We start from the raw sequence: 15,199 nt of genomic DNA on the forward strand, positions 1-15,199 counted from the left end.
GCATGGCCTCTTATACTGTAATGGTCAAGTTTGTGGAGTAGGATGTCGTGGTCTACTGTGTCAAAAGCTTTTCTTAGGTCAATAAAAATTCCTAGTGGATATTCCTTATTTTCCAATGCTGTGTAAAGCAGATCTAGCATTTTTATGATTGCATCATTAGTGCTTTTATTTTTCCTAAATCCAAATTGGCAGGGGTTGAGTATGTTTTGTGCTGTTATAAATGAATATAGTCTCCTGTGCACGAGTTTCTCAAAGATTTTGGATAGCAATGGTAAGTCTGATATTGGCCTATAGTTGTTTAAGTCTGTAGGGTCACCACCTTTATGTATTGGTGTAACCCTTGCCATCTTGAGTAGTTTCGGGAAGGTGCTAGTTTCTAGTGACTTGTTAAAAAGTAATGAAATAGCATGCGAAAGGATATGGGCCGCTCGCTTGTACAGTAATGGTGGGACATTAGACAGATTCCCTGAGTTGTTTTTAAGTGACTTTATAATCTCGGTGACTTCCAAGGGCTCAGTTGGTGCAAGATAGAAGGAATTTGGGAAATTCCCATCTAGGTAGTCCCCGGCATGGGCATTAGTATGTGGGATTTTATTGGCGAGATTAGATCCTATGGTTGAGAAGAAATCGTTTATCTTGTTAGCTGTGCCAGTGGGATGTAGTGGTGTTTCATTAGGTTTAGTTAGGACAATATTCTTGGTTTTTTCAGTTTGTGGGTCCCTAGAATCTGAGAGAGTGTTTTCCAGGTCTTTTTTATATCTCCTCTAGTGTCTGTGAATCTACTGGAGTAGTATAGTTGTTTGGCTTTCTTTATTACTTTGGTGAGAACTGATGAATAGTGTTAAGGGTTAAGGGTTAAGGGTTAAGCTAAAGGAATCTTACAGGAGTGAAGAAACATGGGAAGAACTAAAAGCCATAAATGAAATTGAAAGAAACCCAAAATATTTTTTTTCTTATACCAAATCTAAGTTGAGAACAACATCCAGGATTGGGCACCTACTTAGAAGAAATGGATCCTATACAGATGATAGCGAGGAAATGGGTGAGCTACTCAAGTCCCAAAATGACTCAGTTTTTAGCAAGCCACTAACCAGACTGAGATTCAAAGACCTAAATGAATTTTTTATGAGTGTCACACAGAATTTGGTAGATTCAAACCTATCTGATATTATCCTGACACCAAATGACTATGAAAGGGTGATAAATGGCATGCCCATGCACTCTGCCCCAGGCCCAGACTCATGAAACTCTGTGTTCATCAAGAACTGCAAGAAACCCCTATCGTGTGCTTTTAACATCCTATGGAGAGGGAGCATGGACACGGGGGTTGTCCCACAGCTGCTAAAAGCAACAGACATAGCCCCACTCCACAAAGGGGGCAGTAAAGCAATAGCAAAGAACTACAGACCAACAGTGCTAACATCTCATATCATAAAAATCTTTGAAAGGGTTCTAAGATGCAAGATTGCCACTAATCTAGATACCCATCAATTACACAACCCAGGGCAACATGGGTTTAGAGCAGGTCACTACTGGACCACTATGACAAGGTCCTGGAAGCTCTAGAAGGCAAACAAAATGCAGATGTAATATACATAGACTTTGCAAAAGCTTTTGACAAGTGTGACCATGGTGTAATAGCACGCAAAATGCATGATAAAGGAATAACAGGAAAAGTTGGTAGATGGGTCTATAATTTCCTAACAAACAGAACACAAAGAGTAGCAGTAAACAGAGTAAAGTCTGAGGCAGCTACTGTGAAAAGCTCTGTTCCACAAGGCACACTACTTGCTCCTGTCCTGTTCCTCATCCTCATATCTGACATAGACAGGGATGTAAGCCACAGCACCATGTTTTCCTTTGCAGATGACACCTGAATTTGCATGACAGTGTCCTCCACTGAAGACACTGCAAGACTCCAGGCAGACTTCAACCAAATCTTTAAATGGGCTGTGGAAAACAATATGAAGTTCAATGATGAGAAATTTCAACTACGATATGGAAAACGTGAGGAAATTAAAACTATATTGGAATATAAAACAAATTACAACCACACAATAGAGTGAAAAACTAATGTAAAAGACCTGGGAGCAATAATGTCAGAGGATTTCACTTTCAAAGACCAGAACATTATATCAATTGCATCTGCTAGAAAAATGACAAGAGGGATACTGAGACCCTTCAACACTAGGGATGCCAAGCCCATGCTGACACTTTTCAGGTAGCTTGGAATATTGCTGCACACTAACAGCATCTTTCAAGGCAGGAGAAATTGATGACCTAGAAAATGTACAGAGAACCTTCATGGCACACATATGTGCGATAAAACACCTCAATTACTGGGAATGCTTGAAGTTCCTCAACTTGTACTCCCTGGAATGCAGGTGGGAGAGAAACATGATTACATATATACACTTGGAAAATCCTAGAGGGATTAGTACCAAACTTGCCCACAAAAATCACTCCCTATGAAAGCAAAAGACTTGGCAGACGATGCAACATCCTCCCGATGAAAAGCAGGGGAACCACTAGCATGATAAGAAACAACACAATAAGTGTCAGGGGTCCAAGACTGTTCAACTACCTCCCAGCATACATAAGGAAGATTGCCAATAGATCCCTGGCTGTCTTCAAGAAGGTGAGGGACAGGCACCTAAAGTCAGTACCTGACCAACCAGGCTGTGGTTCATATGAACATTAAAATGGTATAAAATACCGACAGATTGTTAGGTAAGACACATATGCAACAGTTAGGTATCTTTATTTCGAAACGTTTCGCCTACACAGTAGGCTTCTTCAGTCGAGTACAGAAAAGTTGATAGAAGCAGAAGATACTTGAAGACGATGTAATCAGTCCATCACCCTTAAAGTTTTGAGGTGGTCAGTCCCTCAGTCTGGAGAAGAGCATTGTTCCGTTGTCTGTACTCGACTGAAGAAGCCTACTGTGTAGGCGAAACGTTTCGAAATAAAGATACCTAACTGTTGCATATGTGTCTTACCTAACAAACTGTGGTTCATATATCGAATTGCGTGCAGCCAACAGTAACAGCCTGGTTGATCAGGCCCTGATGTACCATGAGGCCTGGTCATGGACCAGGCCTCAGGGGCGCTGACCCCTGAAACCCTCTCCGTGTATACATTGATTTTGACTCTTAAGACTTTCAGAATTTGAGCAATACAGTTAGGACACAATATATCAGTCTTGCTATATGACTTAATTTATCAGTCATATAATGCAACATTACATTAGCTTTTAATTAAAATGTATTGTACAAAACAATAAGAAACTAACATCCTTCAAGGAGGCATTTGATACTGGTGAATTTGATCCAAGGAATTTGTGGGTACCTCAAATTCCCAGGTGCTGTATGACTGCTATAAAGATAAAAGATAAGATAAAGATAAGGTTACGATGTGTAATTACAATTTTGATTAAGTATAAAGAAAGCCACTATCATGCTGGGGCATTTCAGACAGACTAATCCTAATACTTAAAAACTACTTAACTCTAGACAGGATAAGAGTGATTAATTTTAAATTATTCATTATTTTATCCTATGAATAATAAGATATTTTATCTTTTGGATAATAATCTTGATGTAGCACATAACTAATAACAATATTACAAGTAATGTAATTAATAGTCTCTCTTCACTTAGCGACATACTCATTTACTGACAACTCAGAGTTACGACGGGCTCTCCAACCAGTATACAAACCTAAATAATGTACATGTATATTAAGAGCTGATTTCCTTCATTCTGTTTATTACAGTACACAGGACACTACTGTATAAACATTTTAAAATATACCATAAATGTTATAAATGGTGCAAAGGTGACGTTAAAGAAATATCTAAAGATGGTTGACATAAACCCACTTAGCGACAAATTTGTTTACCTATGTGGTCTTAGGAATGGAACTCCGTCGTTAAGTGAGGAGTGTCTGTAATGGTACAAACAGTACTATTTAAGCATGAGCTGGTATTTTAATAGACTAGAGGTTATATAATATTTGGTCAATTAATACTGGTTAAGTGAATTAGTGTTGGTTTGGCTAATCTGGAGAGATGAGATGATTTTTAAGCATAGCCCTAAATTTGTATGCTGGCAGAGGACCTTTTCTTGGTTTGGGTAATGAATTCCAGATCTTCAGGATACCCTAAACGATGGATAGTAGCGAACCCTGTATGTAAGTTCTTTTTCATTTACATACATACCTATAATAAAGTCTAATTGATAAATTATGCACAATAAGTGAAGAATTAACAGCTTTTTCACTGACGGGAAGCACTTCACAGCTTCTCTTAGGCTTTGAAGAAGTGCCACCATCACTACTTTTGTGCTTCAGTGTCATTATTAAGCAAAATTAAGGCTCATTTTTGGGCCACAGTAAACCATGGATAACCGAAACCACGGAAACCAAATCTGTGGCTATGGGGGTTCTACATTGTGGATGCTTCTCTCTTGGTTTAGAAAGACATGTAAGCAAACACTATGACATATTTATTAGAAAACATTTCGGTCCTGGGACCTTGATCACTTCTAACATACAGAGGTAGAAAAACATTATATATACTATAGGCGGAGAGCGAGGTGTGAGTGAAGCACGGTGACCTGAAGAATGTCATGTTGGGATGAGGATGGGTAGACGATGAAATCATATGACTCCTGTGTTGTTGGGATGGTGATGTTTAAGTATCATGTATGCCAATGTTTTTGAAATTTTGTAGTTTCCAGTGTTACGTTCTATAGTGTCAGTGACGGCGATTAGTGAGGCTTCTAGGCACCATCGGCGTTTGAGATCTGGTTCGGTGAGAACGAATTGTGCCTCATTGCAGTTCAGACCTCAGATGCCGACGGTGCCTAGAAGCCTCACTAATCACCATCAACGACACTATAGAAAGTAACACTGGAAACTACAAAATTTCAAAAACATTGGCATACATGATACTTAAGCACCATCAACCCAACAACACAGGAGTCACATGATTTCATCGTCTACTCGTCCTCATCCCAACACGACATTCTTCAGGTCACTGTGCGTCACTCACACCTCACTCTCCGCCTATACTATATATAATGTCTTTCTACCTCTGTATGTTAGAAGTGATCAAGGTCCCAGGACCGAAACATTTTCTAATAAATGTCATAGTGTTTGCTTACGTGTCTTTCTAAACCAACTTGTTGGTATTTATTACCAAGGTTTATACCATGCTTCTCTCTTGTACTGTATTAATCCTTTAACTGTGGGAGACCCTGGAAGGAATTCTGGAATTCCTGTGTATGGGAAGATTTTGAAAAATAAAAAAAAATATTTCTTCTTACAGATCAATAGTTTGATTTTCTGAATCGAATAAGACTAAAATAAGCAAAATCTGATAAAAACTTATGATTTTATAGTGTGTTGAAGTTGGTGAAAAAATGATCACTAATCAGCAACAGCAGCATTAAAGCGCCAGTGATGTTTATATTTTATAATTATTGATGCTAATATATAATTATTTTTCTGTTTTTTAATTGCTTTTAATGTTTAACATTATATTAGATGTATTTTAAGCTGTTTTAGCACTTCAAACATTGCTTCACTTGGAATAATCAGTATATATACATATGACTGGTTTTCATTCTTTTTTTTTTTTATTATTATTTTGGTTTTCTAAGGCTATGTACAAGGAATACTTATAACATTACAATTGCTTCAAAACATGGCAATAAGTAATACTGAGTGACTTTACTGAGTTAAATATATGCTATACATGTATATACAGTGGTATCTTGACTTACGAGTTTAATTCGTTCCATAACCGAGCTTGTAACTCAATTTGCTCGTATATCAAATCAATTTTCCTCATTGAAAATAACTGAAATGCCATTAATTCATTCCAGCCCTCAAAAAAACCACCCCAATTTTTTTGTTATAGGTTTTTAAATAAGAAAAATGTATTTATAAATAAGAAATATTGTATACTCCACCCACCACCTTCACTACTCCACCCACCACCATCTCTACTACACCCACCACACTCACTACTCCACCTACCACCATATCTACTCCACCTACCATTATCACTACTCCATTCACCACCCTTACTACTCCACCCACCACCATCTCTACTCCACCCACCACCATCTCTACTCCACCCACCACCTTCACTACTCCACCCACCACCATCTCTACTCCACCCACCACCATCTCTACTCCACCCACCACCTTCACTACTCCACCCACCACCATCTCTACTACACCCACCACACTCACTACTCCACCTACCACTAAATCTACTCCACCCACCATTATCCCTACTCCTTCCACCACCATCATTACTCCACCCACCACTATCAGTACATCACCCACCTTAATGTTTCTGGAAAAATTCTGAGTGTTGAAATGGAGGTTACCTCTTCCCCGGATTTATACAAGAACCAAACAAGGGAAGAGGTGCCTCACTACAGCCTGGGATTAGTGTGGGAGTATTATCCTTCCAGCTATGTCTTGGAAGAGCATGTGGGATGGGACTAAGTGCCTGACATTCTTATGGGTGCAGAGTTGGATTTGACTTTAGATACACTGCCAACTAGTGGTGGTGTATCTGAAGCTCGCTTATAACTCAAATTCTGGCCTCGCAACTCAAAGCAAAAAATCGACCGACCGACTGCTCGTAACTCAGAAAACTCTTTACTTGGGGCACTCGTAAATCAAGGTACCACTGTACCTTATAACTGCTATTTTATTAAATTTTTTACTATTTTGGCCTTCAAAGGCTATGTATAATGAACACTGTACTTATAATATTACAGTTATTTTAGAGTGTAATATTCATCCTTGAGTCACTTGCACACCCTGTTTGCTGGTAGGGAAGCTAGTGGTGCAACAACACCTCCTGGTTCCTTTGTTTACTTTTGCTAGTGAGGCATACTAGTATGTTGGACACACAGTCATCACCTGAGTAGTTAGCCATGATACATTATGTAGCCCCTGTTGGCCAGACATTTTTTCAAATGTATGAACAGATGGAAGAAGATCCAAAGAGTTGCCCTGTAGTAAAAAAGTATTGGCATGTGGCAGATTTGTGGGTACAAAAAATTTTGAGTACTAGTATGTCAGACACAGTACCAGTACCTGTGTACTAGTATATCGGACACAATACCAGTACCTGCATACTAGTACATCACAGTGCCAGCACCTGTGTAGTAATATGTCAGACACAGTACCAGCACCTGTGTACTAGTGCATCGGACACAGTACCAGTACCTGTATACTAGTACATCAGACGCAGTGCCAGCACCTGCGTACTAATATGTCAGACACGGTACTAGCACCTGCGTACTAGTACATCGGACACAGTACCAGTACCTGCATACTAGTACGTCAGGCATAGTGCCAGCACCTGCGTATTAATATGTCAGACACAGTACCAGCACCTGCATACTAGTACAATGGACACAGTTGAAGGGTTAAGGACAATAATAACCTATACTAGCATGGATGTACCTGATCAGCACCAGTAGGCTGTAAGATGATGTTAAAGCTAATGGTGAATGCTAGAATGAGAGCACCATAAAGGAAGATGAGCTTGAGGAAGTTCCAAGAGACATGTCTCAGCATTGTCACATAGATGGCCAGGGGAGGAGCACGTCCAAGGATCAACACAAATTCATACCTGTGAAATATTAATGATTAGCTTAAAAGTTTCATTGTGCACCCTAAACCCATCATGTAAACATCATTCTATATCATGTGTTTCATATAACATTAGGATCAAATCAAATCAAATTTTATTATGTATTTACAATAATGAGTTGCAGTGCAAAGAGAGCCTCTATCATGCCCAGGCATTATTGGCAGACTTAATTTAATGGCTTACTGACTACGTAATACTAAAGAAATTTATCTTAGTTTAATTAAGTTTTATTAATTATAAATGAATCTAATTTATATAAACAAAAGGAAATATTCATATTGTTTTCAAAACTGCTATTTATGAAACATGATTCAATTATATTCCTGTCGACAATGGACAATAGTTTTAATAGTAAATATCGAAATTATATTATGGGAATAGAGCATTGTGATTTGCTAAAAGTAGTCTACAGTATGTGAATGCTACTGTTTTGGGTAGGTATTGATACTACTATGTAGTCTTAGTCAATGTATGAACTTGGGCATCTAGTCTTTAAGTTTTAAGATTCAGGTAATTGGGAGATTTTTTGGTAAAGTTAAATATTGAGTAATGAGTATTTAGTCTAGGGTGAGTAAGTGGCTTTTGAAACACAGTCTTAAATTGATTTTCAGTGGAGGGTCTATGTTTGCATGTATTGTTCTATGTATGTAGTAGGCACATGAATAAGTATGGATGTTCTTTATGGTGAGCAGATTTAGACTTCTGAATATTGGTGGAGTATGCTGTCGGGAGTGGGAATTTGTTATCATTCAAACTGCAGCCTTTTGTTGGGTTATTAGTGGTCTTAGGTGATTTAATATTGTTGATCCCAATGCACAAATTCCATATGTGAGATAAGGGTAGATGAGTGAATGATACAGTGCAAAAAGAGCTGACTGTGGAACATAGTACCGTATCTTTGATAATATGCCTATTGTCTTAGAGATTTTCTTGGAAATTTGTTGTATATGTGTCTGGAGTTTGAGGCTACTATCAAGGTGGATTCCTAGGAATTTTCCCTCTGTGAGTCTTGCGATGGGTGATCCGTTTAGCGTTATGTTAAGTGGAACATTTGCAGCTCTGGTTCCAAACTGAATAAAATAGATTTTGTCAGTATTTAGGGCAAGTTTATTAGTCATCATCCAGGTAGATCAACGTTCAAGATCTCCAGCACAAGCTCAACCAGGTTGATCCTTAATCCAGTTTACACTAGAAGAAGAAGTCAATAACAATCTTCCTTTCCTTGATGTTCTTCTCTGCAAAGCTGGCCAAGAACTTCGTTTTAAAGTCTATCGAAAACCTACTGATCAACACAACCTTCTCCACTTCTACTCTCACCACAACACCAAAACTAAATGTGGTGTAATTATAGGCTTTTTCCTGTGTGCACTCTGAATCTGCAGCAGTGAGTTCCTTGAGGATGAGAGTTTGTTAATTGAACAAGTATTTTCTAAACTTCACTATCCTTGGCACTTCATTAGAGACTGCAGACGCCAAGCATATAACATCTTTAGCACACCCAGAGAAGACACTGCCGAGAGGAGATACATAGTCCTCCCCACCAACTCCACTGTCAAGCATATTTCCAACATCCTTTCCAGTACTTCATTCCAAGTATCTACCTCCACTTCCACCACCATCAAGGACATTACTGGTAATAGACAGGACAAGCTTCAGTCTTTTGCAGGGGTATACATAATCACCTGTAATGACTGCAATAAATTATATGTGGGTGAAACATCCAGACCTCCAAACATGTATTCAGAACACCAGTACGCAGGCAGATCAGACAATTTAAGGAATGCCTGTGTTCAACACCAAAATTCACACAACCATTTAATCAACTACAGAAATGCAAGACTTTTTGCCAGAGAAGAAAACAATACCACAGAATCCTGGAATCATCACTTATCTGTACATCCAACAACTTCAACCAAAACAACAGCTTCTATAACATAGCTGAACCCCTCACCAAGAAACTTCTTCATCATTATCCCACATAAGAACATAAGAATGGAGGAACATTGCAGAAGGTCTACTCATATATTTGTCCAATCTCTTTTTAAAGCTACCCAAGGTCCTAGCCTCTATTACCCTACCTGGAAGATTGTCATATGCAGGTTCAGATCCAATCTACCCAGCATTCTCCACCTGACTCCATCCTATAAATACTCACGCACCTTTCACCCAGGCAGATCTGTTCGTGACTTGATAAAGCCAACTGTGTGGGCAAAACATTGTCAATAAAGGATCACATTATACTGATTCTATATTTATTTTTCCATTGTGTCGGTATGTTATACTATTCATTCCACAAGATAATAGTGGCTAACTTTATTACAATCTTATTTGATCTTAATACTAATGCAAGGTAGTCAAGGTGGAGGTTTATAAGAATAATAATCTTGAAGTTGCACATAATAAAAAAAATATTACAATTAATGATTCAAGCAGTAATATTTCATGGATTGGCAGATGTTTAAAAGTCTAGAGGTCACATAATATAACTAATTAGAAGTTTTTTAGTTGATTTGGTTAGCATTGAGAGATAAGACGATTTTTTAGCGAAGTCCTAATTTACAAGTACATAGTCAGGGGATCCTTTACCAGTTCCGATAGTGAGTTCCAGATCTTTGGGCCCTTTATGTGCATGACATGAGGGATGGTGAAGAGTGTCCTATGCCTTGTATTATGACTGTTCATTCTGTTGTAACTATCAAGGAGAAGTTTAAGTGGAGGGTTTATAGTGGAATTTAATGTTCTGTATATGTAGTAGGGACAATAATGAGTGTGTCTTGTATATTTAGCAAGTTCAGGCTTTTGAAAAATGGTGGGGTGTGCTGTCTAGCACAGGATCTGGTAATCATCCACACAGTAGCTTTTTGTTGGGTTATTAAAGGTTTAAAGTGGTTGGCTGTGGTTGATCCCCAGGCACAAATACCATAGGTGAGGTAAGGATATATTAAAGAGAGGTATAGGGTAATGAGTGTCGTTTGTTATCTGTTATTGTTATCTGTTTACAATAATGTTTTATCACTGATTACATCATTGCTTAGTTAATCTTAAGTTAATTTTAAGCCTGCCCGTAATGCTATGCATACAAGTGGCTTTGGCATGCTGCTCTTACCTGTATTTTTTTGTACCTCTGTATGTTCAAATTATTAGATAAATAAATAAATAAATAGTATTGTATCTTGGAAAGAATGCCTACTGATTTGGAAATTTTCTTGGATATATGCGGGAGGTGGGAATGAAATTTAAGATTACAGTCAAGGAGAAGACCTAGAAATTTACCCTCAGTATGTCTTGATATATGGGAACCATTTATTGATATATTAAGTTGGATATTTGAGGCTCTGTTTCCAAACAGCATGAAGTATGTTTTGCCTATGTTGAGAGTGAGTTTGTTGGTCATCATCCAAGTATATATTTTTAGCAACTCATTGTTTAGTGTTTTTAAGTACAGCTGGGTTTGAATGGGAGTAGACATAAGTAGTGGCATCTGCAAATAGAACTGGTTTAAGGAGTTGGGATGCATTGGGGAGATCATTGATGTAGATGAGAAAGAAGAGTGGGTCTAGGACACTACCTTGGGGCACTCCTACAGCTACAGGCTGGATAGTGGAGTTGATTCCATTTGCACATACATACTGGTGTCTGTCATTAAGATAAGATTTTAGGTAATCAAGGAAATGCCCATTGATGCCGTAATGATTTAGTTTTAGGTGCAGGAGAAAGTGGTCGACTGTATCAAATGCTTTTCGTAGGTCAATGAAGAGCCAGGGGATATTCATTTTTATCGAGGGCTGTATATATTAGTTCTTGCATTTGTATAATGGTATCATTCATACTTTTTTTGGTCTAAACCCAAACTGGCAGGGGTTAAGTATATAGTTGGATATAAGGTAGGAGTAAAGTCGTTTGTGTATTATTTTTCCGAATATTTTAAAAAGCAAGGGTAAGTTTGATAGAGGTCTATAGTTGTTCAATTCAGTTGGATCACCTCCTTTGAGGATCAGGGTAACCCTTGCTGTCTTGAGTATAGATGGGAAAGTTGAGATGCTACAGATTTGTTAAACATTGTTCCAAAAATGGGTAACAGCACATGTGCAGCTTTTTTTATATATGAATGGTGGCAAGCTATCTAAAGCAACAACATAAATAATGCAATATAAATAATGCAACAGTAAACCTTCTACTTAACAGACTAATTGGTGGCCAGTATTAGCAACTGTGCTGGATAGAGAAAAGATTATTTTATAGTGATTGTAACACTGAACAATTCAGTGACCAAAGGACTTTGTCCATAGTTTCCAAATCTATTGATGTAGCAGATTTTGTTCCACAACATACTTAACCCCACCCAGTTTGGATTTAGGCCAAGCAAAAGCACAAATGATGCAATTATACATATGCTCGAGCTATATACAATGCTGGAAAAAAAAGGAAATACCACTGGGCCTCTTCATAGACCTATGGAAAGCATTTGATACAGTTGACCATGATCTCTTGCACCTAAAACTTGAACATTATGGGGTCAGAGGACACTCACTCAATTACCTTAAATCCTATCTTAGTAATAGACACCAGTATGTATACACAAATGGTGATATTTATTTTTTATTTATTTATTTAATCTTTGCAAACAGTACATTGAGATTGTGTATATACAATAGTGGGATGCAATGCAAAGAGAGCCTCTATTATGCCTAGGCATTATGGGCCAACTTAACATTATTGGCTTACATTCTACTTAATACTAAGAAATAGTATATCAAAGTTGTACAGTAGGAAAGTAATTATTTCATAGTTGTACAGTAGAACATTAATTATAAATGAATCAAAATTTGTATAATACAAAGATATACGTATTTATATTCTAAAATGCTTTTGTGAAAAACAATGATTCAATTATATTCCTGTCAACAATGGATAAAAGGTTCAATGTGATTGTTTCAGTTATGATGTGGGAGTACATAGGTGAGTAAATGTGTACTGAGTATTTAGCATTTAGTCTAGGGTGATTAAGTGGCTTTTGAGAAAAGTCTTAAATTGATTTTCAGACTGGGTTACTTTAATATCTTCTGGTAATGAATTCCATATTTTGGGGCCCTTTATGTACATAGAGTTTTTACACAGTGTGATATGGACACGAGGTATATCAAAAAGAGATCTGTGTCTTGTGTTGTGGTCATGTGTCCTGTTTAGGTTGGTGAGGAAAAGTTTGAGTGGAGGGTTTATATTTGCTTGTATTGTTCTGTGTATGTAGTAGGCACATGAATAAGTATGGATGTTCTTAATGGTAAACAGTTTCAGACTTTTGAAAATTGGTGGAGTATGCTGGCAGGAGTGGGAATTTGTTATCACTCTTACTGCTGCCTTTTGCTGAGTTATTAGGGGTTTTAGGTGATTGGATGTTGTTGATCCCCATGCACAAATTCCATATGTAAGATAAGGGTATATGAGTGAATGGTACAGTGCGAGGAGAGCTGATTGTGGAACGTAGTACCTTATCTTTGATAGTATGCCTACAGTCTTGGAGATTTTCTTGGTGATTTGTTGTATGTGCGTCCGGAACTTAAGGCTACTGTCAAGGTGGATACCTAGGAATTTTCCCTCTGTGAGTCTTGTGACTGATGATCCATTTAGCGTAATGTTAATTGGATCATTTGCAGCTTTGTTTCCAGACTGAATGAAATAGGTTTTATCAGTGTTCAAGGTAAGTTTGTTAGTCATCATCCAGGCAGATATTTTCTGTAATTCTGTGTTGCCTCCACCACACAAACTGTCACCCAGGGCAGTGTCCTTGAACCACTACTCTTTCTCATTTACATCAATGACCTCCCTAATACCTCTAAACTACTTAACCTTTTGACTGTTTTGGTCATATATATACGTCCTACGAGTCACCATTTTTGACGTATATATACTCATAAATTCTAGCGGCTTCAAATCAAGCAGGAGAAAGCTGGTAGGCCCACATGTGAGAGAATGGGGCTGTGTGGTCAGTGTGCACCATATAAAAAAAAATCCTGCAGCAAGCAGTGCATAATGAGAAAAAAAAAGACCGTTTTTTTTAATTAAAATGCCGACTTTGTGGTCTATATTTGTATATTATTTATGGTTGTATTCTTGTTTTCTTGGTCTCATTTGATAGAATAGAAAACATATTATAGAAATAGAAGTGATTTTGATTGGTTTTACTAAGAAAAAAACCTTGAAATGGAGCTCAAAGTAGGGGAAATGTTTGATTTTTGCCAATGTTCAAAAGTAAACAAATGATGTCGTTTTCCAATAAATGTCCAAGTAGCCATTCTAATATGCAGTCGTGAATGGGTTGACATTATTTATACAATTATTACAATACTGCAGTAGTCTACATAACAGTAAATCTTCTATTTTTTGTTTGAATAAAAATTCAAAATAGAAAGCAAGAATAATATCAGAGGGGCCTGACATGACTGATGAACAAAGAAAATGTTATTTTAGAGCCAGGAATGTCTGCATTGTTCATTCTGGACCCTATTTTGAAACTGTCATATTTTTTTAATTTTCGTGAAATTGGCCAAATTGAAAAATTCTGACCATGTTATTGGGTAGTTGAAATCAGTAAATGGGCAGTTTCTTGTACTCAATTGATAGAAAAAATGGAGTTCTAAAGAAATAGCTATGAGTTTTGTCCACTGGAATAATGGAATTAGCCTAAAATAGGGCTCAAAGTGGGCGAAATCGCGGATTCGTAAATATCGCCGAGGTCGCTAACTTCGTGAGAGCATAATTCCGTCAGTTTTTCATCAAATTTCGTTCTTTTGGTGTCATTACAATCGGGAAAAGATTCTATATCATTTCACAAGAAAAAATAATTTTTTGTTTTTCAGAAATTTTGCGAGACCAGGAGACACCTCAGGATTTGGGGCTGTGACAGTCAAGGGGTTGAACATGTTCTTTTTGCAGATGACACTACCTACATCTTCTGTCACCCAAACCAAACCATACTTAGAAACACTGTAAACGATGAGCTGCTAAAAATATCCACTCGGATGACGGCCAACAAACTTACTCTCAATACTGACAAAACCTACTACATACTGTTTGGTAGAAGAGCTGCAAATATTCAGCTAAACATATTACTAAATGGTTCCTCCATTTCAAGACACATTGAAAATTTCTAGGGCTCCACATTGACAGCTGTCTTAAATTTCAGACCCACATACAACATATTTCCAAAAAAATCTCCAAAATAGTAGGCATCCTCTCTCAGGTATGGTACTATGTACCTCAAACAGCAATTCTTGCTCTTTACCACTCTCTCATCTACCCTAACCTCACTTATGGAATTTGTGCATGGGGGTTCAACCACAGCAAATCACCTTAACCCTTTGACCATTTCGGTCGTATGTATACATCTTACGAGCCACCGTGTTTGACGTATACAGTGGACCCCCGAGTTTCGTGATTAATCCGTTCCAGAGAGCCCGCCGAAGGTCGAAATTCACGAAACTCGAAACCATTTTCCCCATAAGAAATAATGGAAAT

At 37.7% G+C, this 15,199-nt stretch overlaps 1 protein-coding gene across 7 annotated transcripts in view; it reads right to left on the minus strand.

The window, feature by feature from the left end:
* Positions 1–15,199, minus strand: part of LOC128696384 (transient receptor potential channel pyrexia) — a 235,169-nt gene that overhangs the window by 40,315 nt on the left and 179,655 nt on the right. For all 7 annotated transcript variants that reach the window (XM_070092480.1, XM_070092479.1, XM_070092482.1 and 4 more), the window contains one exon: positions 7,495–7,663. In XM_070092480.1, coding sequence (XP_069948581.1) covers positions 7,495–7,663 — 169 coding nt within the window. The remainder of the gene's footprint in view (positions 1–7,494; positions 7,664–15,199) is intronic.

Source organism: Cherax quadricarinatus, chromosome 39, assembly GCF_038502225.1.
Source record: "Cherax quadricarinatus isolate ZL_2023a chromosome 39, ASM3850222v1, whole genome shotgun sequence".
NCBI classification, from domain to species: Eukaryota; Metazoa; Arthropoda; class Malacostraca; order Decapoda; family Parastacidae; genus Cherax; species Cherax quadricarinatus.